The sequence below is a fragment of the Clavelina lepadiformis genome, chromosome 6 (genome assembly GCF_947623445.1).
Source record: "Clavelina lepadiformis chromosome 6, kaClaLepa1.1, whole genome shotgun sequence".
In the NCBI taxonomy this organism is placed as follows: Eukaryota; Metazoa; Chordata; class Ascidiacea; order Aplousobranchia; family Clavelinidae; genus Clavelina; species Clavelina lepadiformis.
In genome coordinates, this window is record NC_135245.1 from 19,793,840 (window position 1) to 19,820,526 (window position 26,687).

The 26,687-nt window shown below is 38.6% G+C and overlaps 3 protein-coding genes across 4 annotated transcripts; 1 reads left to right on the forward strand and 2 right to left on the reverse strand.

Moving 5' to 3' along the window:
* Window positions 1-909: 909 nt before the first annotated feature.
* LOC143462030 (cilia- and flagella-associated protein 100-like) lies at window positions 910-5,046 on the reverse strand. Its single transcript, XM_076960030.1, has 14 exons — window positions 4,974-5,046; window positions 4,806-4,896; window positions 4,634-4,738; window positions 4,428-4,574; window positions 4,002-4,205; window positions 3,799-3,927; window positions 3,621-3,709; window positions 3,360-3,560; window positions 2,976-3,091; window positions 2,774-2,904; window positions 2,495-2,692; window positions 1,809-1,958; window positions 1,536-1,666; window positions 910-1,016 (listed from the first exon to the last, which is right to left on the reverse strand). Exons 2-14 carry the CDS (start codon window positions 4,878-4,880, stop codon window positions 926-928), a joined length of 1,767 nt encoding a protein of 588 aa, XP_076816145.1. The 5' UTR covers window positions 4,881-4,896; window positions 4,974-5,046; the 3' UTR covers window positions 910-925.
* A 1,051-nt stretch (window positions 5,047-6,097) lies between these two features.
* Window positions 6,098-11,292, forward strand: LOC143462360 (uncharacterized). Of its 2 annotated transcripts, none has more exons than XM_076960492.1 (7): window positions 6,098-7,711; window positions 8,063-8,212; window positions 8,524-8,669; window positions 8,740-8,982; window positions 9,620-9,814; window positions 10,096-10,332; window positions 10,789-11,292. In XM_076960492.1, the coding sequence occupies exons 1-7, from the start codon at window positions 7,422-7,424 to the stop codon at window positions 10,974-10,976; spliced, it is 1,449 nt and encodes a 482-aa protein (XP_076816607.1). In that variant the 5' UTR covers window positions 6,098-7,421; the 3' UTR covers window positions 10,977-11,292. The 2 variants fall into 2 exon arrangements, with proteins under 2 accessions (XP_076816607.1, XP_076816608.1); XM_076960493.1 differs by having other exon boundaries at window positions 6,104-7,711; window positions 10,792-11,292.
* Window positions 11,293-12,021: 729 nt separating this feature from the next.
* Window positions 12,022-19,383, reverse strand: LOC143462358 (CUB and sushi domain-containing protein 3-like). The gene is made up of 18 exons (XM_076960491.1): window positions 19,245-19,383; window positions 18,779-19,012; window positions 18,490-18,699; window positions 18,117-18,311; window positions 17,789-17,983; window positions 17,145-17,402; window positions 16,699-16,875; window positions 16,330-16,539; window positions 15,931-16,119; window positions 15,659-15,829; window positions 15,322-15,516; window positions 14,829-15,023; window positions 14,143-14,682; window positions 13,634-13,924; window positions 13,387-13,532; window positions 13,009-13,174; window positions 12,488-12,590; window positions 12,022-12,405 (listed from the first exon to the last, which is right to left on the reverse strand). The coding sequence occupies exons 1-18, from the start codon at window positions 19,306-19,308 to the stop codon at window positions 12,261-12,263; spliced, it is 3,684 nt and encodes a 1,227-aa protein (XP_076816606.1). The 5' UTR covers window positions 19,309-19,383; the 3' UTR covers window positions 12,022-12,260.
* Window positions 19,384-26,687: the final 7,304 nt, after the last annotated feature.

Sequence of the window (26,687 nt, forward strand, 5' to 3'; positions counted from 1 at the left end):
TGGATGAGAGCAAATGCCTCCTTCTGACTTTCGTTGTGGTCATTTTCTTGATCTTTCTCCTGCAGATTTTAGGAGGAATCATCGCTTTCGTCTACTTGCCCAGCGTGAGCTGATCAGGAAATGATGAAGCGGTTATATTTTTTCATTTAATTGATTTCCATCTAGTTGTCAATTAACTTTAATTATTTCTGAACCGAAGCAATTTGAACTAGTTTAAAAATATGTACAAGAATAACCAAGGGCATTGATACTGAAGTGCATCTTACAAGAATCGTTTTTCCACTCCAAGGTTGAGCGTTTGATGAAGAATTCGATTATCAGCGAGTATGGCAACTTGAACGGAAAACGCGTCACAAAAGATAACTAGGACACGTTGCAGTCTGTGGCGATTAGCTGACTGACATCAAATTTACTAACTTTGTTCTGAAATCTTCGAATTAGGCTAATTTTTGAACTTACCCTAAATATCTTACTTTGTAGAAAACTTACCAATTACATATATATTGCTGGTCATGGCAAGGATAGTTTTTACCAACGATTTTCTAAAATTGTTTACAAAGATGCAACTTCATGTATATGATGACAATTTTACCCCATATAGGCCTACTGCAAGTCTTCAAAATCTGGCATTTTTCGCCGACCATAGGTTTATAAAGATCTAACTTTTGCTATTTTCGAAAGCTACTTCTTGGTTACTTTAAATTGGGTTGAAATACTTGTGATCACAAACTACATATATAAGCTTGCTTAAGGGTTCACTGTCGTTAAATGTCAAAACTTTGCAGACTGAAACTAAGATCAGCTTGGACTCCAGAAGCCTTCAAACTTAACGCATGTATAGGCGGCAGTCATACGAATTCATAATATCATGGAGGGGACTATTTTGCTGATCGACGCAAATCAATGGCATGCTTTGAAGTCAAGTTTATTCTTTCTCAAGAAAAATTTGACTCTCTGTCTTCGTTACTCTATCCGTGGATACTTTTGCTGTTTCTCTCGATTTAAGCGGCTCGGAACTGAAAAATAAAATGGACTATACAGTAATATTCGAATGCTCTGACATCTAGCCTATTAGACTACACTTGCAATATCTTAGTAAAGGTATCTCTATGCATTTATACGTACATGTACAATATTATGACTACATTTAGGCTACTGGTAAGTATGAATTTATTTTGCGCAAAGGACTAATGCTAAGCTTGTTGGTCAGTTAACAAAAGGGCAGCTGCTATCTTATGCATTCTTAACCACGAACTGTTTATTTGAATCTCGTAAAGATTCTAATTACGTGTATCGTTTTGTCATAAGTAACTTTCTAAATTCTTCAAATGCGTTTGAACAGACCAAACAGAACATTTCATAATCGTTCTAAAATGTTAGAAACATCAACAAAGTTTACTGTTGTCGTAATCATCGTTCCTATATGTATCTATGTTGTATTGATGGGCTGAAAAGGTTTTTCATAATCTGAGCAGGGATTGAAGTAAAAAGGAATGGAATATAGAAGTGGTAGTAATTTGCCTGGCGCCGCTTACCGGTAGACAAGTTTTCTCCCAACTTTCTTAAAACGGTTCGCATTCGACCTCTCTAGCGCTCTCCGTGCCCGTTCTTCCTGACGATGCAGCTCCATCGCAAGTTTCTTTTCACGAAGAAGAAGGCGGCGTTGCTTGCAAGCAAAACAAGAAAATTTTTAAGATGTAGTCCAAGTGAATTCTACACCAGCACTTTAACTGATTTCTGCGTTTTGTGAAGGATGTTTGATCAAGTTTTTCCGAAATAATTGAGAAATCTAAAATATTTCTTGAAACCTTTTCTTTATTTTTCCGAACTTCATTGACGTCTGACTTGGGCAGAGATTCAACTTCATCAACGAGTTCCTGCATCCTCTTTTCAATACTGGTCAACATCACAAGTCCGTCCATTGTGACGAGAAGACGCCCAAACACGTTCATGTAGACCTGCATTAACCGACATTATTTCCTTCATTCTCTGAGCGTAAATATTTCCATGTACGATTATGGCTATAGAGACATATTCTAAAAAGTAAATGTAAAAATCTGTCTTGTGAAATGACGTCTTGTGTATTAATGAAAACAATTGAAGTTATTTGGAGTAGGCCTAAATGTTCATGAACCGCTCAGTAGTACAGAGAGCGTAAAGTTTCGTCTGCGCTTTACATTCTTGTAACTGTTTTCCTGCTCTTGGGCGGCGGCTGCAACTTTTGCGCAGGGGTTAGAGAAAAAAAAATGACAATTTAAGTATAACCAATGAAAGGGTCTATCAATAAACCTATCAATCAACCTATTAATCAACCTACCAATTAACCAATAGATCACTCAATTAATGAATAAATTAATCATTTAATCAATCACTACGTAAAGAGTGCCCCCACAGAGTTACAGGGCCAGGCCGTCTCCCAATTTTATCCCCCTATAAGAGAAACAGATGCGCATTTATAGACTTGACATCAATCATCATCATCATGATCTCTCACCTCTTCAATCTTTTGGTTAAGATCAGAGAGCGCCTTATCACCATTTTCATGGACTCCTTTATCCAGGAGATGGCACATGATTTGCAAGCTCTTAGATCGCCGATTTGTGACTTTTATCGAAGCCTGCAGGCCTTCCACTTGTTTACGTAATAATTTGACTTCTTTCTCCATCTTCTTCGTGGTTACGTCATAGGCGTGCTGGTATAAGTCAAGGTTAGAACGGTTAAAACATGAAACGACAAAATCTCAGTGAGAGTTCTTATATTACGTAACAATTACCTTTACTTCGTCAACAGTCTCCTCCGAGTATTGGTTGTGAAGAATCAATTTCAGATTTTCCTCCTCCATATCTCGGATCAAGTTCGGAAGAAACTTAGGATCTTCCAAGAGATACGAAATCCGCTCCGTCTCTGACACGAAATAGAAACCATTTTCACGGAGTTAGAGTGTATTGTGATGGAACATAGAGCGAACAAATTACTCTTTGTTGCTTCAATTTCGTCCTCTTCCCATTCTTCCGGGTAGTTGATTTTGGTGAAAGCCAGTTGCTTGCTCATCACCGGTGACGTCATTCTCTCCTTTGACTTCTTTGCGTCCCTGGAATGAACAGAAATTAAGACGAGTTATGCAGTGAATAAACTCAAATAATTTCGTCATAAATGAGTATAAGGTATGAAGTAAACGCTGCAATTGACTGTAAACACAAACATACTCATTAATTGACCGCCAAGTACCAACGCATACGCTTTAGCCTGATCAATTAATTTTAAATAACAGAGATGAAAGTGACAAATCAGTTAATCGATCAGAAAGTGACATAAACCAACATGAAAATATGTGATGTGAGGAAGTGAGAAAAACATACTTGGAGATGCTGAACTGACGTTTCCTCGCTGGGATCGATGGTCGTCTCTTATTCTCTTCCTGTGCCTTCTTCTTTTTAATTCTCTCCGCTTTTCTCTTCCGAATATTTTTCAACCTCGCTTCCCATTGCTCGGTTGTCAGGATTTTCTCGTCATTCTTCTTGTTGATGTTGTGGTGGACTTGAAGGAGGAAGGATTTGTAGCTGGAAGTGAAATCGTTTCTTTGTTATTTGACATCAGCGCAAGGTACGAATAAGTTTTACCTGAGATAATCTGCCAAGAACTCATCCATTTTAGAAATTTCCGCCTTAGCCGTGCCCAGTAAGGTTTGCATCCTACGCAGCTCGGTTATCTTTTAAACAAGTATAAATGTTATTGTGTAATTATTACTGTTTGCAAAAACGTCCGTAGTTTAAACCACCCGGCAGACGGCGCCCTCACCTTTTCCAACTTGAGCCTACTTTCCCTCTCAGAAGCTTTCATTGCATTTACAGCCGACTCGTCGTTTGCTTTCACAAATTCATTGAAGGTCTGTGCGTCTTTTTGAAGCGTCTCCGCTGTCTTCTTCAGCTGGAAAGCGAAGAATATTTGCAAAATCTCGGTCTTCATTGGAACACTCACGTCCTTTTTGCGTCACAAGGCACCTTGTATTCTTCCGCTATCCTGCGCGATTTGTACTCGTTGATCTGGTCGCGCTTCGTCTGCAGCGCGAAGTTGACGAGAAACATCTCTCGCTTCCGCTGGATCAACTCATGCGTAAACTCACGCTCCACCGGTCGAACGCGCAATTTTTGTGACGTCATACTGAAGGCGTTGCTTATGTGTGTGGGTTTTTTTTGTAGAAATTCCTAAAACTCGATAGAGATTTGGCGGAGAGCAATACCGGAAATGGATTGCAAGAGAATGATGTGAAAATGAACACATTGTAGAAAAATCACTGACATAGACATCGAGTAAAAGCTTAGGCCTATAGCAATTGTTTTTCTGGACTAGATTCTACCATTTCATGAGTGCGTGGTTAAAAAGTTTCGATGATATCTTACGTAAACTGTGACCTTGCCTACTCTTACTTTGTTCATTTCATCGTCCCAGGTTTTGAAGATCTTCTTTAAGCTGGGAAAAGTAGACCCGGTGTACCTGGTCTGAAACGTGTTCTTGTCATGCACTTTTTTCTCACGCTCATTGTGACGTAATTCTCGCGATCGAATTTTCTCCGCCTGTAATATTTGCCTTGAAATGGGCCATTTTAAACTAATCCACAGTTGCATCACAATACCAGGCAGATGTCGACCCATTCCGAATTAGCCGGGAACTTGAAAGGGTTACTTTTCCACACTTCGTCTAGGTTATGGGCATTCTGGTCGATTGGCGGCAGTCGAATCTTCAAAATGTTGTATACTGGTCACTTTTGAAAATATTTCCTAAGCTAATAGCCTGAATGTCTTTACCTTGGTCTTGACTGGCGCTTCGGGTTCCCCAGCCTCAAATCTTTGATACCTGTTCGCCAATGCATACCTGGTCATGACCCTTCAAAAGAATCTACGGCCAGAAACAAAAATTTTCACTTAAATTGAGCCAAAGTCTCGAAACTTTGTTGCTTTGTAATAATCAACTACCTTAAGACCAATTAGTAGCGCCCCCAACGTCGTTGAAATTTCACCCAAACATTGCAGTAAAGCTTGTTGAGGTAAATTTTCTCATGAAATATTTCGCTTCATTGTTTGTGTGATTCGTCACAATTGTGCGTATGATTTAACAAACATATGATTTTATGTTGAGTTATGATGATCTACTGTACTGTACCACTTTACCGTATAAGCTTGTTTAGAGTTATTTTATTATCACTGTATATTTGTTTTTTTACTCTCAAGTAAGTTGTTATCAGGTTCATCAATTCGTTTATTCATGCATTTAATAATTATAAAAATGGCGAGCAGGTCCACTTTAGACAATAAAAAAGACAAGGCGCCGTGGAATGACACCCAAGCCAGAATACACCACCACTGCTCAATTAAATTATTCCATTCTGGAAGAAGGGTTTAGGCTAAATTAGTGTATTTTTAAATATATCTGTATTAGTTATAAATGATAAAATATAATGAAAATAAATAAATAGTTTTTTCCCAGCTAGCCTTTTTCAATTACGAGGGAAGAACTGTGCTATGGCACAATTAGCAAACTGACCCGGGTAACGTCATTTGTGACCTTAAGGCTTAAAGTCAATTTCAGAAGAAAATACTTTAGCCAAATTGGGGAAGTAGAAAAGTTTTTGCATAAATTTTTAGACGAATTTGCATGAGGTTTGAATGAAAACTAAAATACATTGAAAATTTTTTACAGGATAAAAAATAATTTACATAGCATAGGGAAAAATATTTAAATCAGGTGATGTGACGTGCCACGAAGAGACTTAAAAATATTTTATCTTTGCAAGCTACTGTTGATTAACTAAGTACTAATCGTAGTAATCGAACACAAAAAAACGAAACTCTTTTGGTTACACATAGCATCTGAAAAGTTTTTAGAGAGTTAGGTATTTAACCGGTAGATATAACATTTTAATATTATTTACTTACATGTAATTAGTTTTCGGAATCTAAAAACTTATTAATCGTTGATTAAATCAATTTAAGGTGTTTATGTGGTAAGGCCAAGATTTGTTTTCTGTATTTACTGTTTATTTGGTTATCTTTAGTGGAAGCTGCAGAGATGGTATCAGGTATGGTGTTGTTTGTGTTGTGATGACATCGTTCATTGTTTTGTCACAGCCTGCTCTGTTGCGTTTATTCCCAGACTTAGGGCTCTAGTGACGTATCAAAGCACTTTTTGAAAGACAAAGCGGCTTTCAATATCGTTTGCACTTCCATTTCAGGATTAGGCCTAGGTATTTGAGGAATTATTAAGCCTAGGTAGGTCATAAACTCCTAATTTTCGCTTTTTCAACTTCTGTTTTATTGATTAAACTAATTATAGGTTTAGTGGCCGTGCTAGTTGTAACCACAATTATTAACGTTATTTCTCTTGAGCACGTTTTAAGCCTTTTCGGCTTTGTCACTTTTTCCTGTTAATTGGCGCGTGTTAGTAACAACTGGCTTGATTTTTCGTCCCCACCGCGCTTTTGACGAGAAAGAAAATGATTTATTGATTAATTCATTATAGTATCGTAATGCCGTGCTTGTACGTCCCCACAGATCCTTCCCATATAACATTGTAAGGCATATATTTGCAGGCCGTAAGGTTCTGATGTGCAAAAGCAAAAAAAGACCCGATACGGTAAGGCTTCAGTATTATACTGGTAGTAGGCTAAGCCTAGTAGCCTATTCAAACTTTGAAATGAGTTATACATCAGATTACCTTATCTTATGGTGCAGAAGAGATAAGATGTTTCCGTTTTAAAGTGGTCGATTTCCACTGTCAATTTTAGGAGACACAGACTACAAACCTGGCAAGCTTGCATGTTAGTACAGGGATGTTTTTGCTAAAAAAAATTTGTTCGGTGTTTTAAGCCACGCCAATATTAAAACTCTAATTATTTTTCGTCGCAACTGATTCTTTTTCGAATAAATGGAGCCGATTCAAAAACCATTGGCTTTGTCCTGTTTATCCTTGCCACTGTCAAGTTACGACTATCGAGAGATGAAACTAAAGGGAAGTTTGCTGCAACTGCAATCTTTGTATGCTTGTTTTTTGTGACACGATTTTGCGAGGCCACGTCAGAAATTCGGAAGTTGATATTTACGCCAATGGTGTAACGGAGATCTCCAGCGTATCATATATACAGTACATACTTTCCATACAGGGACACAGATAGCTGTATAAAAATGTAAAAAATGTGTATGTGGAAGTCAATGAATGTTATGCATTCTTATGCCACGTATTTACTGCTATTGTTATTTTCATGACATTCCTTTGCTTTCTGTGAGAAATTTTTTAGTGTGACTGAAAAACTTAACTAGGCATTTTATCTGTTTTATAATGTCATTGCAGTGGTGTCATTGAGTAGTAGTAAGTTTTAGAAGTAGGAGTTAACGCAGTGGTATCGTCACAACACAGACTACACAAAGATGTATCAGCGAAATGTGCAATTTTGTTTCCTTTCTTTGGTTCTTCTCTCATTTTCACAAATCATCGAAGCGAATGAGGCACTGCCAGAAAATGTCGACTCGGAAAATTCAACTTCTCTTGAGTCATGCCAGATGCTGGAGACGAGGGTTTTTAAACTTGACCTTGGATGCGTCCACGGCCCCAAAGCGAGGTCAACAGTACATGAACTGACAACTGAAACATTGGAAGATTGCAAACGTGTGTGCTGTGAATGGAAAGAAGGCCCCTGTGACTTTGTTTACTGGGACAGGTATTCAAGCTTGTGTATGTCATTGCATCCTGTTGCAATGTTATCTGTTGATCTCTATATGTTAATCATTTATCACACTACATTTGCATATTTAAGCAATGAGTAGCTTAGCATCTTTAAAGTTAATATATCATATTTAATTGATTTGCCACTGGTAATGGGGGCGTGTAACCACAAATGACCAACTGCACTAGTAAACGCAACTGTAAAAGATGTTAACGTGTCTTTCTACCAGCTGTCATGACCATAAAGGGCCTTAAGGTTTATTTGTTTGAGTTCTGCCACTTCTGAAATTAATAGCTTGATTGTATAACTTAGAAAATAGCACTCTTCAAAGTATGGTATTTGTAGTTACCACAAGTGCATCGTCATGAATTACTACGTGCTGGGTCTTTGCATGCCGACTGTGTCCTCTTCTTTGACCAGCTCGCACACTCTCCTGCTCAGCATCTCGGATCGAGTGATCCCAGGGGTCAGGAAGCATCTTTTGAAGCAATATCGGTTAGTATCGGGTGTATTCGGGTTTTATTTATACATGGCTGCAGACTTTTCAAAGGATTACTGGTAGCCTAATGATTAAAAGTTAGTGCTAATTTCAGTAGATAAGTTACAAGGTCTTGATAATGGTAATTATTCATATATGAAAATGTCTTTTTTAGTCGAAACTGTTCTAATTCTGGTTTTAAAGATCTCAATAGTTTATGAACAGAGAATATATGTGAATTCAAGTATAATTTATAATTTTTCTTTTAAATCAAAGAATTTCATCTTCAAAATAAAAATTTTTTAACTTTATTTTACTTTGCTTCTAGTAAACAAGTTCAAGGTCTGCTGGGCTGCTCAGACCATCAATATGTTTGCGATAACTGGAATTGCATTGACAACAAATACATGTGTGATGGAATCCCACATTGTTCTGACGGTTCAGACGAACTTTACTGTGCCAGTAACGAAACCGGTATGTTGGTAAACTGAATATCTTCGTCACAGCCTTTAAATTGCCTTCGTGTGGTGTTGTCATTTCAAAGGTTTAAAGTGTATAAACCACAACGGCGATCATGTTGACGCCGGCAAACAATACCGACCCTACAATGAACCAGACGAATGCAAAACCTGTGTGTGTGGAGAGGACAGCAAACCAATATATTGCTATTTGGCTGTTTGCCAACCTCTGCCACCCAGTGCATGCAATGGACCAAGACCTGAACTTTGCTGTCAATGTAATCACGGTAACAATTTCAGCCACGATCAATCCGATCCAAATGACACAAGTATGTGAAAAATTATGCACATATTGCCTTTGTTTGGCTGTTTTAAGCTGACATTTGTTTATTACTTGTGTGCAACACCTAATGCATATTATTGATAATAATAGTTTTAGTTGGTTTTTGGATCTGATATTTAACATTAGAGCTTAATCAATCAATCAATTATAACTAAGTTTATTTGGTATTACAAACCTACACGTATGTTTTAGACTCGATTGCCTCTAAGGAGTTAAGCGCAAACTGAAAATCAATGTTTTTCATTTCAATTATCGGTTCATGTTCTGCGCTCACTTTCAATCCATATCAAGCTTTCTATATTCCTCAAATTAAAACTAGCTTTTATCTTGATTGACTCCTCGTGAAACTTCAATTACTTAGATGCTGCCTTGCATGGGCATGAAGTGCAAAACCAGTTGATCTGGCTGCACCTGTGCAATGATTCTAATTACATCTATTTATAGTGTAAATAGCTTGCTTGCCAGGATCACATCACATGCGTGACGGCATTAAATTTTAACAACATTCATTTAAATATGTAAAAAATTACACTATTGTCAATATACTGAAAGTTTTTCCAATCCTTGTTTGCAATTGTTTGCGTGAAATTGTCATTTGGCCTATTTACTGTCAAAATTGTTAGATTCATCGTATGTCAGACTCAACAACACCCAACGCCTGATCGTGAGCTGTATGTCGGTTCTCATCATTGTTATGATACTACTGTTTTTTTCCCGAAACATTGTCCATCGGAGAAGGCACGGCGGGATGCATCAGAATTACTTAGTGCAACCCAGTAGTCGTGAAAATGGAACGTGGATGCGAGCAAATGGTCCTGGTGAGTTATCATTTCCTGGGCCCACTTTCCCTTATTTGTTGTTTGCTCATGTAAACACAGATTCGTAATTTGATAAACTGCTTCATTTGCATTTAACATGCAAATATTTTGAAATTAGCTCTGATTGCCTTTTTTCATGTAAGCGCTAAACAACAGACGTTGTACTGCAAGCTGTCACCAAAGTGCTAATCACAACCTATACTTAAACTGGGTCTCTGGACACAAAGTACTTAGCGCTCTGTGGCAGTTTGTTCCTTTAGCTGCTGGTTGTTGTTTTGCAGAAGCATCGAACAACAATCGGTCGTTTTTCAGCAGATATTGGTCGAACAGCGACACCGTTTCTTTCTTCGATCAAGATGAGCCCCCGGTACCTTGTGTTGACCCCCCACCCCCCTACACCTTCTGGAAACCCAACACGTCATCAACAAACAATGAAGTAAGCCTTGAAAATGGCCTAAACCCTCCCCCATCATACCCCACAAGTTCTACATCTGGAAGCCGGCAATCAATTAATGAAGGTGAGATCAAAACTACCAATGGATGATTGCTCACTACTTGTCTGAGATCAAGCTTTTCACGATCGTTCACTTGCAATCTCTTATCGGACTGGCAAGCTGAGTGGTTTTAGAATTTTGTTACAGGCACATCGCACAACAATAATATAACAGGGTTAGGATGTACAGAGCGGGGTATAGGTTTCACATAACTCGCTCGCTTGGATTTGTACTTGCTAATACTCTCACTTGCTGTTGTGACTTTATCTTGAGGAAACAGACTTCATATCCCAAGTGTAAATTCCTTCAGTGTAATTAAATTGTCGCGCCGTGTGCATTCATGATCTGTTAGGTTTTACATTTCTCATTGGAGTCAGATCCTATTCACTTATAACTGTTGGTACCGTTTGTCCGTACTTGACCTACTTGGGACAAAACAAAGTAAAAGTATCTTACGGCTGATTCTGGCATTGTTTCAAGCAGGTGCTGGTCCTGTTGACGGACCTCCGTGTGCTTCTCCCACAATGCATCAGTCTGACGACACTGTGGCTCCTCAACCAATCAGAAGAGGAGATTCAGAAGACGAACCTGCCAGTCCTTCCAGCACGACATCAGAAAGTTTACTCATCGCCAATGAACAGAGCACCTCAAGGCCGGAACGCACTTAGCTTTTCTTCAGTGTTATTGTTTAATATCCCTTTAGGCTTTTTCTGTGAAGAGATTCTCAAACTGAAAGCCGACAATTAATGAAAGAGAATTACTCGGGCTGATTTCCGTTCTTCAGTTTTCAGCCTGACAATTTTAACCATTTTTTTAATTTTTACATTTAAGGTCTTATATTTAAAGACTTTTTGAAGTTTTTACAGACACCTGACACGCATTGTTCTCACTGGATAACGCCGTCAGTTTTTATAGCTCGAATCGTTTTGTTGTCTACATATGTAATGCTTGTCTATAGAAATACAGGCGATTTTGACAATGGGACAGAGCCAAGGCCGGATTTACCAATAGGCTAGGCAGGCTGAAGCCTAGGGCCTCAAAGTCCAGGGGCTTCGAAATTCAATTTCGAAGTCTGGGATTGATGCCGATTTAATTGCTTTAGAGAATCCATTTTAGCTGTTTAAAGTGTTAATCGTCCTTATTTTTGAGTTGAGACCGATGGCAACCTTGGGTATAGGCGTCACAAATGGAATAGCCTAGGGCCTACTATGTTAATGAAATATATGACCGTAATAAGTTTTTGGAAGATTTTTTTGGGACATATTTCTTCGCTCGTTCATAGATTAAACTATTAAGACGTCACTGCTGAATGATTGAGTGGCGGCAAAATTCTCTTCGAAGGTCCCTACTTAATCCAAACCGCGGCAATTTCTAAAACGTTTATTTAATGCCATTAACTGATTGCTCAATACTAGCCCAAGCGCTTAAAATTATGTAAAAATGCACTAATTTTTATCAAAAAGTTTTATTGGATTGAAATTGCCTTTAACCATTAGTTTATTTTTGTTCCAAATCGACTTTTATGTCAAGAGTCTTGACTCAAGACTAATATTTATTTGTAAACTTCCATGTAGGATTGTTGCAGCTAGTGGTCAGTAAATAGGGAAAGTTTGGGAACCACCGGTCTGCACTCTGGCTGTAGAACTGCTGCAAATTTTGTATCGGCGTTTACGCTTAACAATGAAATCTCACTCGCAGTGCGTAGCAGAAATCTTCGTGTTCAAATCTTTAATTTGTTACAAAAGCTGCGCTATTACACTTACCAAATTCATTTGCAACCGCAACTATTTTCGGGGGTTTGTATACAAAAATGCACCGCGTAGAAAGATAAAATCAACCTTACAATATAACAACATGCTCCGTTCTCCGTAAGAAAACGCGCCCAGAAATATCCGCAATAAATGGAAACTTCTCCGTTAACATTTAGGTAATCATAGTGTACTCTTTGGTGTCTACTTTGATTCAAAAATCTTCTTGTTGGTGTCAGTAATAGATCGCTCTCTGGCCCTGCTACGTAGATAACCAGGCCGAAATATGTCGATGATTTCTCGCCGGAAGTCTCCTTCTCTCGCGCTGTAGATTATGACGTTGACAAGACTGCAAGAGAAAAGTTGGAATGAATCTTAAAACAATTGTCAACTGCTTGACATAGCTTTTGTGGTAATCGCTGAAGTTATACCTGTTTGTCATGCTCAGGTAAAACCCGATCATGTAAGGTTGGGCAAGGTTCAGGCAATCCAAGCGACCGGAATAAAACATTCCAGCGACCACCAAGACAGGAACTGAAATTAAAAGGTTTTCAGCACTACAGCGATCTCTGCAATACTTAACTCCGAAACAAATGGTCTTTTGAAATACATTTAATATTGAGACTGCTACTAAGCTATCGATATAGGCTAAACGGTTATAGTTGTAGATTTAACATGGATTAGTTTGTTTTTGTCGAGTTAATATAGCCCTAAATGTTTTTAGAAAAGTGCTATCATATGTTCTGTTTGTGTTGGTACGAAAACGAGGTTTCCGTGCCTATAGTGTCCCAAGCCTTCACAATAGGGTTAAATAAATCGAATATCAAGCCATACAAAAACTCTTGGTATACAACAGATGTACCTATAGATTTATAGGTATATATATTATAAATGTACCCATAGACTAAAATGTTCCTGTATAACAAGAATCTGTGGAAAGTTGGAAACTCACTCAAAGTTGTGGTGAAGCCGATTTGCATCAAAGCAACCGTCTTAAAGACGTTGAGGTTCTGTTTCCTTCTTGAAGCTGACATTCTGGAATTTGTCTCACATTTTCTACTAGATTTGCCATTCCGTTTTCGAAAGGTGAAAACAATAGAAAAAACGCACGAAATCGTCTAAATCGAAACCTTACATAAGCTTAATATGTTCAGTTCACCTCGAAGACGTACTTAATAAAATACAAGGGTAGGCCTATTCTATTCAGAAAAATGCAATAACATTTCCTAGGCCGCAGACAATTCTGCTTGATAAGCTTTTGAGAAAACAAAAAAAAATGTGAGAGAAATTAAGTCGATTGAAACAAATCTTAAGATAAATTCAAACTTACCAGACACAGGAAAGGAAGAAGGTAGAATAGAACCATCATCACAATGGCCGCTGTGTAGCCATAATTGTTAGAATTTTCATGAAGAGCGGGATAGAAAAGAAATGTTGTCGTCATGTACATGAAGGTGAATTTGTCGGGAAACCAAGCTAATTGATATAGTTGATATTTTTACAGCTATTTTGAAACTTTACCAATTCAACGCCTTTATTTCACTCGTTTTAAAACTTGTAAACAGTAGGTACTTTACCAAATATTGTTGCTGTCACGATAGACAGTACCCAGACCAAAAGCAGACCCAAATACAGGGATGTTTTGCTTTGGTATTTATACTGTAACGGCATTGCGATGGCGTAAACCCTTTCCACTCCCATGTAAAGCAGATGATACAGTGAAGAGGTTACGCCGAACACAAGTAAAATTCCCCCGGCATATGCCTGCGCCGATCCCCGCAGAGCATACTGCTTAGCGTCGAGCTCAATCGGAGTAAGATTCATTGACCAGTTGAAGTTGTAAACCATCACAACCAGAATTTGTAAAGCTGAAAATCAACGTTGTTGAAAACAAGTTGTTATCACATAAGTTTAAAGTCCTACTGCATTACAAGTACTCAGAAATCAGTTTTACGATAATTATAATTAATCAGACATTATTTTTATTGTAGGCCACGGTAGGTATAACCTCAATATTCATGCCAGTCCTAATTCCTAGAAGCGTCACAAACTTAAAAGTAATTGAAGGAATGTCTGTTGATGTTACCTGTCATTATATCAGCCGTAGCCAACGAAATTTTGCAGATGTCTAACTTGGTGGGGTTTCCTCGCTTCCATCGCCTGTAACCGACGCATATAACAAGAGCATTGCCGACGAATATCATCAATCCGAAGATAACCATCAAGATGAGGAAGATGATTGCTCTTCCTACTCCACATTGTTGACAGGAGAGAAGATTTTTTTCATAGCAGTTGACGTATACGTCGATAGTGGAGCCCAGACAAATCCCAGGAAAACCGCAAATAATATTTATCTCCACTTCAATCATGCTGTCGTTAAACTGAAGAGAGTTGTTGGTTCTCAGAGGTTCAGGAGAGAGATTGCTGTTATGGCTTGGAACATTAGTGACGTCATCGATTACGTAAACAGGATCATTGACGTCAAGGTCTCTAGCAGCCCTGTTAGTGCTATTTACTGATTGGTCCTGAGGAGTGTTGAATTGACGACGAAAGTACTTCAGAAGTTTTCTTGGTCCGTAGATTATGTGACGGCCTAAGACTGTTGGTATGACTGCTGCTGTAAACGCTGAAAATACCCAAACAAGAACTTCTCAGCGAAAAGAGTTGAAACGGTGTTGCTAAGTATTTAAGTTCAGAATTGAAAATGCTGCGTATGATGCAAATTCACGTTAAAATATTTATAACAAAGAGTTTAAGTGCTTTTCTCCCAACCTTTAACGCATGCTGGGACATCGTTTGGAATCCATGAGAAGCCCGCACAAGTGATTGTGCCCGACCCACGTAAAGCGTAAGGTGGCACGCAAGCGTAAGTGATTGTTGAACCTCGGGAATAAAAACCGTTCTCGTTGGATTCAAGAAAATTCACAACGTAGCCAAACGTTGGGGGCAGAGGCGGTATCTTGCAAGCTGCAATTAATTCATAGTAAAGGTCTTCAAGGTCTTCGTAAAGGTTTTTTGTTTTTGTTTTTCAGCAGACACGGACAAAAAGAACGAAATTGTAAGTGAAAACCTAAAGCTTAATAAACAAAAGTAACAAAAATATGTCCAAGTACAATGGGCAAAAAGAAATCAATGAAAAGTTTAAAACTTGACATATGTTTCAACACACGTAGACTACCCGTATTCTAAACCCGGTATTTATTCTAGGCTCAATCGTTATAGTAAAGAAAAAGTATGAAGGTTTATGCCGGCCTCATTCCCTTACTTGGTCGACACTTTGGAAACTTTTTCGTGCCATCTTCCAAGCTCCAATTTTTACCATGGATGCAAGTGCTCACGGCTCCACTAGGAGCAATTATCTCGAAGTCTTCAAGGCAGTAATATTGAATAGACTTGCCTTCATTATAAGGAGGTCGGCCTGAATAGTTGCCTTGTTCTAGCATCCTAGGGTTGCCACAACCTAAGTCATCAAACAAACTGACGTAAAACCAGTTAAGTCACTTTCATTACGTGATAGGAGATGATTGGCCGCCAGAAATGTCATGTCACACTACGTCATATCTTTTTCATCATAGTGGTTAATGACGTGATCGTGCTTTCACCTGTTCGCGGGATGATGCATTTTGGAACCGGGATCAGGTTCCATTCTCCCCCGCGGCAAGTGTTGACGGTAGAGCCTTCTGTTGAAAATCCTTCGTCGCAAATATACTCTACGCTAGATGGCGGTATGGGGTAAGTAGTTGCATTCTTCGCTTGAGGAGGGGCTCCACAAGCTGAGCATGTTTGAGTTTAAGATAGAGCAAGAGGGTTGATTGTATAATAACTATTTTTTATTGTAAAATCGTAGGTTTTCTTGCAGAACTTTGTGTCTCACTTTCCACGCATATTGGAGGCATCGGAGACCAGGCACCGTCAATGCACGAAGCGACGCTTTCTCCAACTAAAGTTGACCCGTTTTCGCAATAATAAAACGCGAGTTGCCCGGGTTTGTAGGATTCATCCGATTGAATGTAAGGTAGAACAACTGAAAGCGAGTCATCAGATAGCGGTGGACGAGCACAGCCTAAAGGGCAAGCACAAAATGATTACAGCTTCGCATATTATAGAAAGGTTACATTCACGGATTTCATCGTAAAAAAGAACGTCAAAATGTGTCGAAAGTAGCAAAGCGCATTAAAAATTCTGATTCTATAACAGAGCAAATCTTTGTAGTCTACAAACGGACAAAATAAGCAAAGTTTAGTCTCCCTACAAAGGGTAGGTATAGGCAAACCTAAACGACAAACTGGAAATTGTTGAGAAGTGTCAGAACGACTCCAGGTATTATTCAGCAAGCATTTGCTTTCTCCACCATCCTCAGGGAGTAAATGAAAAGGAGGGTAACAGCGATATTGGACCGCGTCACCCACAGCAAAGGAATAATCTTCCACATCCGTCACAGCGAAATATCCGCCGTTATCTAAAGCCGGGGGACCTCCACAGCCTTGAAAGAGTTTTTAATTAATTCTGGTATAAACGTTACACATTTTAGTATAACGCTTAAAAAGAGCGCGTACTGTAAGCCATTCCTTCTATTGTTACCTATTGCTATACTGCCCATATAGTCTATTGTTATCTTGGTGTGTATTTATCGCGTGTTCACCTGTCGTTGGTTCGAAGCAAATCGGAAGAGGATCGATGCTCCAAGTTCCGTTAATTGTGCATTCAGCCATCGTGTCTTCTCTTGTGACAAACCCTGGTTCACACTCATACCGACCACTTAGTCCTGACCCCGATGATCGGAAAGTTGCGTTTGCGACTGGAATCGCATCACCGCAATCTGTAGAGTCGATTAAACAGTTGTTTGGCTTTAATTAACAATTAACATTATGACAATGTTTCTGTACCTTCTTAGATGCAATCATCCTACACATTCTTATCTAAGGTTTTACATCCGCAAAAGTTTTGTTGGTAAAATATTAGCTTGAGAATCAAAAATAAATAAATAAATAAAATATAAAATAATTTTAATAAAATGAAACAAAAAATTTATTTCAGTGTTTGCTTTTGCAAACTATGCACAAATTTGCAACTTTACTGGCAAACAACCTTTTCCGCAAACATTGGGCGGATGGCTCTCCGAACCATCCAAAGTCCATTGCCAGGAAGCTCGATCTTGGAGAGTCCCATCAAACGCTGTCTTCCTAACACAGACCAAAGTCGCGTTTTTCAACAATCGATAAGTTGGCAGGCAAGCAACCGCGATTGTCGTATTCAGCTTGTAAATGGATCGCTCTTTCTCGCTTAGAATGTCATCTTCGATGAGATAAGACACCCCCTTAGGAGCGGGTGGCAAAGCCAGACAAACTGCGACACAAATCATTGCAAGAATTTATTGAAAAGTGAAGTGACTGGATAAGTAGATGACGACACACTACAAGATGCCACAAAGTGGGTCAATTAATTACTCGAATTAAAGTTTTACGGCTATAAGTCTAACACATACATCTCCGCAACTAATTTACTAATTTAACCAATTTGGAATAACTTAAAGTAACTTGGTCGTTTTCTTCCAGCTCGAGTTAATAAGTTTCTACTGCACTAAGTTTATCCTGGTTTTAATATTTATATATTTATTAAAACATATAAGTTATTAGATCTATACATCGGTTAAAATTATAATCTATAGCCTAGTTTGGTATTGGCCCCAAAAATTCCTTATAGGTATTAAGGGATTGTTCCGCCGCATTCACCTGCATGACAAATCGGAAAGTTTTCGTGGTCAGATTTCAAGCTCCACACATTGCCACCTTCACAAGTGTTGGTGTTTTGATCGTGACGAATCAGTTGAAATCCATGGTCGCATTTGTAGGTAGCTATGTCACCCTTGTAATAAGGGGGTTCCTGCAGCACTGAGCCATGTTTTGGTATGGGTGGGTTACCGCAGCCTGTCACCACAAGTGGCTATCAATCACACGTTAATCCACCAACGCCTACGGATTACCAGTTCGTACTTAGCACCGGCGACACTGGTTTGACCACTAACAAATCGGTTTAGTGGCAAGTTGGAGTCGTCAATACCTTTTACAGGAATTCTGCATTTTGGAGGGTTTCTCGGGTTCCATGAAACCGAATAGTCGCCGTCTTTCCTGCAAGTGGTGTTTGTGACGTCACTGGTTGCTAACCCGGGGTCGCAGACGTAATAAGCAACGGAACCTTGAATAGTTGACGTCACAAATGTTGCGGCGTTTTTCGAGACCGGAGGTGGACCACAGTCTGTCGATTAATATACGAAATATATTCAAGAAAAGTAGCACAACCATATATTTTGCTGCTTCGTTACACAAAAAAATCTCTGATTTCTCTCAAATCAAGTCACAGCGAGATAGGCACGACCAAGTCACGTATTAAATGGACTACTTTGCTACTTTTTGCCATTTCGGTAAAAATAAACCTGGTTGGCATCTTGGAAAGTTCCAAGAATTTTCATTCAAGCTCCACTTGTTGCCTTGACGACAAACACTAAACTCTCCCGCCGGAGCATCGAGCTCGAAACCATCAAGGCAGAAATATTTGATGGCACTCGTGACTTCAAAGGGCCAGTTTTGACCGAGTATTGAGGTTTCAAACCCGCCATTGGTAAGTAAAGGAGGATTACCGCAACCTAGGAAAATGTTTCAGTTTCCAACGCTTTATCTTCAACCGAAAAGTAAAGTCTACGTTAAAAAGGAAAAATATCCAACCATCAGATGGCGCAGCGCAGGTAAAATACAAAACCGGGTTGTCGGGATTCCAGAATCTTCCAAGAAGGGCATGCGATCCGTTGTAGTAATACTGGTCCAGGCAGAATAAATCCGTCTTTGTCGGATTGTCTGCGCTCAAGCCTGGGTCGCATTGGTAATAACCTCGGTAGATATCGGACGGAGTTTGTGAGGAGACAAAAGTTGCGTTCGGGACATATGGGGCAATTTCGCAACCTAGAAAATTCAAAAAGTTGACATGATAGTTATATGCAGTAAAGATTTTACCAGTACCTTTACACCGTTTTTTTGCTTATTAATCAAAATTAAAGACGTTTAAATCATTAATGTGCATTGTTATTGACCATGCTATTTCAGTGCAACATTCCACTAACACATTTGCGGTTTAAGGACGGTTATTTTTCAAAACATGTGAATGTTTACGTTGACAACAATCTCCTCAACTCACCGTCAACAACATTAGATGCCAGTGGGCATAGCAGCAGGAAAAAAAGCACTCGAGAATATTTCATTTTAAACAAAGTTCTTGATGATAAAAAGAAAGTCGCAGTGACCAACTTAATTGTTCGTACAGACAACTTTCCCCGCTGCAAAGAATTGAAATTAAACGTTTTATAGCTTGCACTTATTGTTGCCGCAATTGCGTTTTTGAAAGTTTAAATATGTGGGTCGTGAAACTCAGGTTTAATACTTGTACATGTTTACAGAACCAGGCCTTTGCAAGCTCGAAACCCAACACAAAAGCTGATGGCTGGGCGCCTTGTCGGTTCACCTAATGTACGTAATAAAAGTAACATAAACCAAACATCAACTCTTTGCAAATTAGCTCCTATAACAGCTTTTTGTCGAGATATATTTTCGTTAAAACATTCTCTTTTGAGAACAACTTGAGACATAACGCTGAGATTTGGGCAAAATAAAACCAAAATTGTTATTTTTGTTTTGGTGCTAAGCAGCCTGCTGGGGTCCAACGCAGTCGAATCATTTGCAATGGCCCAAGGCCGGTCCTGCGTGTTCAGGACGAATAAAACCCATCATACCCTGTCTGTTCTGGGCCATGAGCAACCTTTTGAAGCAGAAACGATTTTGCAAATTTTCGGAACTTCAACTCTGCTTCATTCTTCTTATTGCTAGCATATAGGTAGAAGATTTAGAATTAACTGCTTATATAGACTAGCTGGACGGGGGTTATCTCTCCGTCTCTTGCTGTATGTCCCAAAATAGTTGAGACGTGATTATGCCAAATCGAACTTTTTGCTTAAAACGCCGGCGTCCTGTCAAGGTGGCTTTTGTATTCAGATTAATTGCAACAAATTCTTAGAAAACAACCGATGTGTCATCTGCTTTACCAAGCATGAGTGAAGCCACCATAGACTTTTCTTTAAATAAATGCTTCTACCACTGAAGTAAATATAATTTCAACTCTTCACTGTTATTTTCGGCGAAAAATGAGGAATTGGTTATCAATTATACGTTAAACCTGCATAATAGTTGTAAAAAGCTTTAACTCACCAGTATTAATAACCGTGCAGTAGCAATTTGTTTGACGATGATCGCCGTATTATACCTGTCACATCGGCTTAGTTACAGTTAAATATAGTGCAGCATTAGTATGACTAATCGCATTTAACTTTGATTTGCAACGAGCCGATTTATTTTGTGGCACCAGATTAATATCGCTACTTTAAATTGACCAACAGCTGACTAAGTCCCTGAGTATGAGAATAAGTCATCGCAGTCTAATATGGTTGTTATTACCTCAGAGTGAATCCGAATTTCGGTAACGACGTTGCAAAAGACATCTATCTGATCGAAAAGACGTTTGCGCTATCAAGGTATAACTTTTGCAATCGGCAATCCGACACTGCAACGTCATGTCATGGACTTTGTAGCTATAAACGTATCATGTCGTACCAAGTGCACGGGCGCGTCAAACCTCTTATTTAAGGCTCAGTTTCAAAGTGAGCGAAGACCACTTCAGTTATCGCAGTTGGTCGTTTGTGGGAGTGTCATCAAATTCTTGGCAGTGTTCGTGACGTCTTTACATCAACGGAACGACATGATACGAAAAAAATTCTTCAAGTAACCTTGTTTATGTGATCTACGGTAGACATCGAGCTTTTGACATGAACTTTTTGTTTGACGAAAGATAATCTTCGATTTTTTTCTGTCCAAAGAAAATGAGCAAACTGGCGGCCAAAAATTGCTTCCGCCTTCTTTAGCCAACAATATATCATAAAAGAGAGTTTTTACGCTTAACTGTTCTTTTCTTTTCGAAATTACGACGCAAATCTAAAATTCTAGTTCTAAAAATACTCATTATAAGCACGCTGTGACCTTTGACCTGGCTATAGACATTAGGTTGTGTGTTGTCACTAGTCGAAAAACGTTATCAGGTCTCTGACGACTTAGGCATATTCCTGAGTTATAGATGTGAGCGAATTTATTTACAGAATTCAACTTTAACTTTAGTCTTGAGATGGAAATTGGGTTATGATCAATCTACCGTATATTTAAAAAGCAGTTCTGCCGTACAGTTGCACAGTCGTGACGTAGAGCTGTACGGCAAGACTGTGCAAAGTGTGGCCCGCGACCAGTCTCTCAATTAGAATTGCTGTAATTGAATCTAATTGTTTGAAACAATTGGCGGTTATTTCAATCTGATCTCACAGTTTGAAGTGTGAGAAAGGGAGGTAATAAATAATACAGCCGACTGGATAAGAAAAAACTTCAATCAGAAATTTAGAGATAAAATATTTGGCATAACTGTTATGGGCCCGACAAGGCACAAGAAGGCCCACAGTGTAATGTGGCCTATACACTAAAACTTTGGTGACCCCGCTATATAGGATAAAAGAAGGAATATTCTTGAAAGCAAAAATCGTTTACGAAAATGAGAAACCCGAACTCTGGAGAAAGTCATTATTATTATGCGTCAGAAGGCAGTTTCATAATGAGTTAACGGTTACAAAATATTCTTTCTAATAAAAACTATTAATGAAACTGCAATCAAGCAAAAATTACAAACTCATCATTGAAAAACAGAGATAAATATGAAGCTTTCGGTTAACTTTTAACCAAGTTGAACATTCAATGAAGTAGTTTTAAATCAAACATAGACACAATATAAAATTAGCACTATACGAACTTTAACTACAGACAAGTGTAAAAACACTTTAGGTAGCTACCGTTAGCCTAAAGTGCGAAAATGAAAAGTAGAGAAACACAATGAAGTGCGAATTTATAAAATATGAGAGTTGTAGACAAGTTAGTGTTTGCAGCAACGATGAATCCAATTCAAATATGAATTAAAATTTCAAAGGCACACGCCATAAAGTCGTGTACGCGCTCCTATGATCCAAATGTCCCAAACACTGCCTTTTGAACTCAAAGAACATATTATGTTCCAAAAAAATAGCACAGAGAGCAAAAAACAATCAAAATCTGACTTGATATGACAACCGCGCCATCACAAGTCCCATCCGCAGCAAGTTCCTCGCAAGCTGTGGATGACGTCATATTATCACTACCAGTGACGTCAGAAACGACTGAAGGGTCAGTGGATCGTGTCATACTTGCTGAAGTAGAGACTGAGCGGGCTGCTGAAGAATTTGGACGATATGTAACGCTAACTTTGCTAGTTTTATCGCTGTTGTTGGAAATAGAAGTCTGTACATCACATAAATTTGATCCTGGTGGACTTGCAGATCCTTCCAGATCCGAACTTTGTTAAACTTCTTACGTGATCAGTGACGTCAGCGTTTCCAGATCCAATGCTTATTGATCTTGTTACATGGTCGGTGACGTCAGTGCTTATAGATCCGAAAGTTGCTGTACTTGCTATTTTTTCAGTGACGTGACTGCTTTCTGGTACGAAGGTTGTTGAACTTCTTACGCTGTCGGTTACGTCACTGCTTCCAGATCCGTACGTTGTTGAAATTGTTACGAGATCAGTGATGTCAAAGTATCCTAATCCGAAGCTTGTTGAAGTTGTTACATGGTCGATGACATCAGTATTTCTAGATCCGAAAGTAGCTGTTCTTATTACTTTGTTAGTGACGTCAGTGCTTTTTGGTACGAAGGTTGTTGAACTTCTAACGTTGTCGTTAAAATCACTGCTTCCAGATCCGGACTTTGTTGAACTTGTTACAGGAATGGTGACGTCATTGCTCCCAGATTCGAAGATTGGTTCCGGGTCTGTAGCATAAGTGCTCCTAGATCCGAAAGTTATTGAACTTGTTACCTGGTCTTTGACGTCAATGCTTCCTGATCCGATCGTAGTTGAAATAGTTGCTTGATCAGTGACATCAGACATAGTTACTTGATCAGTGACATCAGAGTTTCCAAACCCGAAGGTAGCTGGACTTGTTACTTTGTCAGTGACGTCAGTGCTTTCTGGTGCGAAAGTTATTGAACTCCTTACTTTTTCGGTTACGTCATTGCTTCCCGATCCGAATGTTGTTGAAATTGTTAAAGGGATGTTGACGTCATTGCTTCCAGCACCGAACGTAGGTGAACTTGTTACGTGATCAGTGACTTCAAAGTTTTGACATCCGAAGCTTGTTGAAGTTGTTACTTAGTTGTTGACGTCAGTGCATCCCGATCCGAAATTGTTTGAGATTGTGACTTTATCGATGACGACATTGTGCCCAGATCCAAAAGTGTTTGAGCTGGTCAGTAAGATCAATGTTTCGAGATCCATAAAATTCTGTGGTTGTTATGTGGTCATTTACTTCAGACTTTTCGAATCTGAACGATGTTGTATTTGTTACATGGTCAGTGACGATTGTTCTCCCGACGCGAATGTTGTTGAGCTTATTACGTGTTGAATGACGTCAGTGCTTCCAGAGCCATATGTGGATGAACTTGTTACGCGATCGGTGATACCAGTGCTTCCAGATCCGAAATTTTTTGAACTAGTTACGCTATCGGTGACGTCAGTGCTCCCAGATCAGAAAGATGTTTCACTTGTTTTGTATTCAGAGACGTCATTGTGTCGAGATATGAACATTGTTGAGCTGATTGCGTAGTCTGTGATGTCAGTGCTTCCGGATCCAAACGTTGTTGAGATTGTTACGTGTTGATTGACGTCAGTGCTTCCAGATCTGTAAACTGAAGACTGTGTTACATGGTGAGTGACGTCATCGTGTCCAGATCCGGAAGATTTTGAACTTGTTACTTGGTCAGCGACCTCAGCACTTCCAGGTCCGTAAATTGTTGAAGTTGTTACATAGTCATAGTTATCAGTGTTTATTGATCTGTTCTGATTGTTGTTGGAATCTTTTGAAGCTTTGTGGCCTCTTTCATTACTTTGTAGTTTGTTTGTGTAATTAGCTCCATTTATGTTTGTTCCTTTAATATTTGTTTTTTTCGTATCTGATTTAATGATTTTGCCATCGCAAAGATCACCATCGCAACATGACGGGAAGCACGTTCTGTAATATATATACAATCAACATTTAACAGTCCTTGGTTTTTCTTTTGTACTTTTCTCCCGGTTCTAGTCTACCAAGAATTGTACTTACTTTACACTAAAATGCGTTATCACCTTTTCCATTTCTTCTGCGTTCAACATGGTAAAGGTCTTTATTAAATTCAAATCACGGCAGTCATCATTGAGGCAGCGTTTTAAATCGACGAATGTTCCCAGAGAAAATGAATCTGAATTACATATGTACTGATACTTTTCTCTGTTTTTATGTTTTTTTTGTTTCTCAAATTTTTCCTTTAACCTTTTCTGTCAACATTTTTCTGACTATTTTGCTAAAACTGATGCCAAGTATAAAACTCACGTAACGCTGGATGCCGTGGCGAGAATGAAATGTTGGCTTGAACTTGTAAGCATTTTTGCGAACCTTCCAAACAATAAACAAGTGACCAAGAACCGATCCCCAAACCAGAGGCTTCATAACCCTCTTGACATCGTGGCCTCACAGCAAGGGCTGGAAGTGGCCGTGTATTTATCAGCAACAGTATCATCGTAATCCACTAAAGAGATTCATGGTTTTCAATTGAACAATCCAGGGCTAAATGAATGTAGGCCTATGCAAGACAAGATTATAAACGGTAAGGCGAAAAAACAATGCCAGTTGCTATTAACGTGCGCTAATGGACGGGTAATTTGTATGTTCTCAATGAAAGGAACTGTCAGCAATAAAATTGTTACAATCCTTGTATATTGCCATAGGTAATGTCACAATTATGTCTGTAATCTCTTATTCATGTTCAAAGTTTTACTTGCTTACATAAAACTAATATACATTTTCGATTAACGTATAGTAATAGTCAAACTATGACTTAGTCAAGTCGTATTTGGCTTACATAAAGATATTTTACAGTCTAATTTTTTGATGCTCATTTCAAAATCAAAATATTTCTTTAAAGTATGGTATGGTGATATGGTTTAAATTTTAAACCATCTCACCCGTTTTTATATTGGCGTTTAAGTCTTACGCTGAAAGGTGTCTAAGTGCAACTAACGAAACGTTTTTCTTAAATTCGTTTGACATCGCAGCCATTGTAAGTTAACACCATCTAGATTCTAGAATGTCGTACAACAAGTATCAAATTTACAGTTAGGTCTAGGAAAATTAATTACAAATTAGTATAAAATAAACAGAACTAATGCATAACTAAAAGTTTAAGTCTGCATGAAGAAGCGTGTCTTCAATTAACTAAACATCAATGTAAATTAAAACGTGAGCAGCTTGGCATGTTTAAAAATAGCTTTCAAACTTGCGGAGTTGGCTATGTTTTATTTTAGTCTCAGTTGAAAAGGTATTGATTTTATTTGTCACTCGGATATTCATCATAATTTTATTTGTTAGATAAACCCATTTGCTCTTTAACCTATCATTAATAAACAATCCAGGAAATAGCACCCAAAATTATGTTAATGAGCCGATTCAAACATTGGGGTACTTTCATCCTTATGCTCATAATATGCGCTACTGTAAGTTATTTCAAATAAATTAATAGGTATGGCCTGGCTATGACTTCATGACTTTTATCTACGGACTGAGGATAGTCTTCGATCGACTTAAACTTGGCCAGGATTCTTCATCGCTTGAGCCCCGGTCACCGAGCTTGTCTTTGTGCAAGTTCCGATAGATTTTTTATTTGTTTTTTGAAAATTTTTTTGCGAGGCTCTCCCAAAAATATTCACTAGCCCCAATGAGTCACCGTTTCTCTTGCTATTCTCTTAAATTCTTAAATTATGTTCGTTCTGAAAAAAAATGAGTGCTCTAGCGTTAATACGTTAGGTTAGGAAATATTATTCATCGACTTCTTCTCCTGTCATCAGAAGTAAGATTTTAAGCAGGCCAGCTTTAAACACCTTGTTATTGCACAGACCCTCTTTAGCCGTCCCGAAAAATGTAACCGGCGCCGACTCTAAAGTAGTTTGATGTATAGATATAGTCCTATACTTGTTCATATCGACCGTAGGTTCTTGAAAACAGCTATATTCTAACAATAGGCTGTACTTCTTTTTTATTTGCAAAAAAATGTTCGGGTTCAAGGTAAATCTGCTACTGGGAAGCTCGATTTGTAAAAATATTTATAATTGGCGAACCGAGGCTCTTGTAAGACACATCTCTAGTCCTTACATTGCCGTCTATCACTCTATCGTGCTTGTTGAACTTTGGCGTCATACAACTTTCTTATCTTCGATATGATTGCTATTATGTAAAAATCAAATTAATGTTAATACAGCAGATGATAACAAGAACGTACTTGCAATCAATAAGTAATTATATCAATAGACTTCTTTCAAAGTAAGTTTATAAGATGTTTATGTTGTTAAATCTTTCCAGAACTTTGTGTTAATCACGTGACCTCTGTCACGTTTGGCTTTTGCCGTTAAATCGTTAATCGAAGGTCCAGCTGTTGG

Coding starts and splice junctions, on each gene's coding strand:
- LOC143462360 (XM_076960492.1), top strand. CDS start 7,422: ATGTATCAGCGAAATGTGCAATTTTGTTTCCTTTCTTTGGTTCTTCTC. Junction 8,670..8,739: donor CTGTGCCAGTAACGAAACCG/GTATGTTGGTAA, acceptor GTCATTTCAAAG/GTTTAAAGTGTATAAACCAC. Junction 8,983..9,619: donor ATCCGATCCAAATGACACAA/GTATGTGAAAAA, acceptor CAAAATTGTTAG/ATTCATCGTATGTCAGACTC.
- LOC143462358 (XM_076960491.1), bottom strand. CDS start 19,308: ATGAAATATTCTCGAGTGCTTTTTTTCCTGCTGCTATGCCCACTGGCA. Junction 19,013..19,244: donor GGCATCTAATGTTGTTGACG/GTGAGTTGAGGA, acceptor TGAATTTTCTAG/GTTGCGAAATTGCCCCATAT. Junction 17,984..18,116: donor ATGCAGAATTCCTGTAAAAG/GTATTGACGACT, acceptor TTGTGGTGACAG/GCTGCGGTAACCCACCCATA.
- LOC143462030 (XM_076960030.1), bottom strand. CDS start 4,880: ATGACCAGGTATGCATTGGCGAACAGGTATCAAAGATTTGAGGCTGGG. Junction 4,739..4,805: donor AAGCGCCAGTCAAGACCAAG/GTAAAGACATTC, acceptor AACATTTTGAAG/ATTCGACTGCCGCCAATCGA. Junction 4,575..4,633: donor AATGGGTCGACATCTGCCTG/GTATTGTGATGC, acceptor CAAATATTACAG/GCGGAGAAAATTCGATCGCG.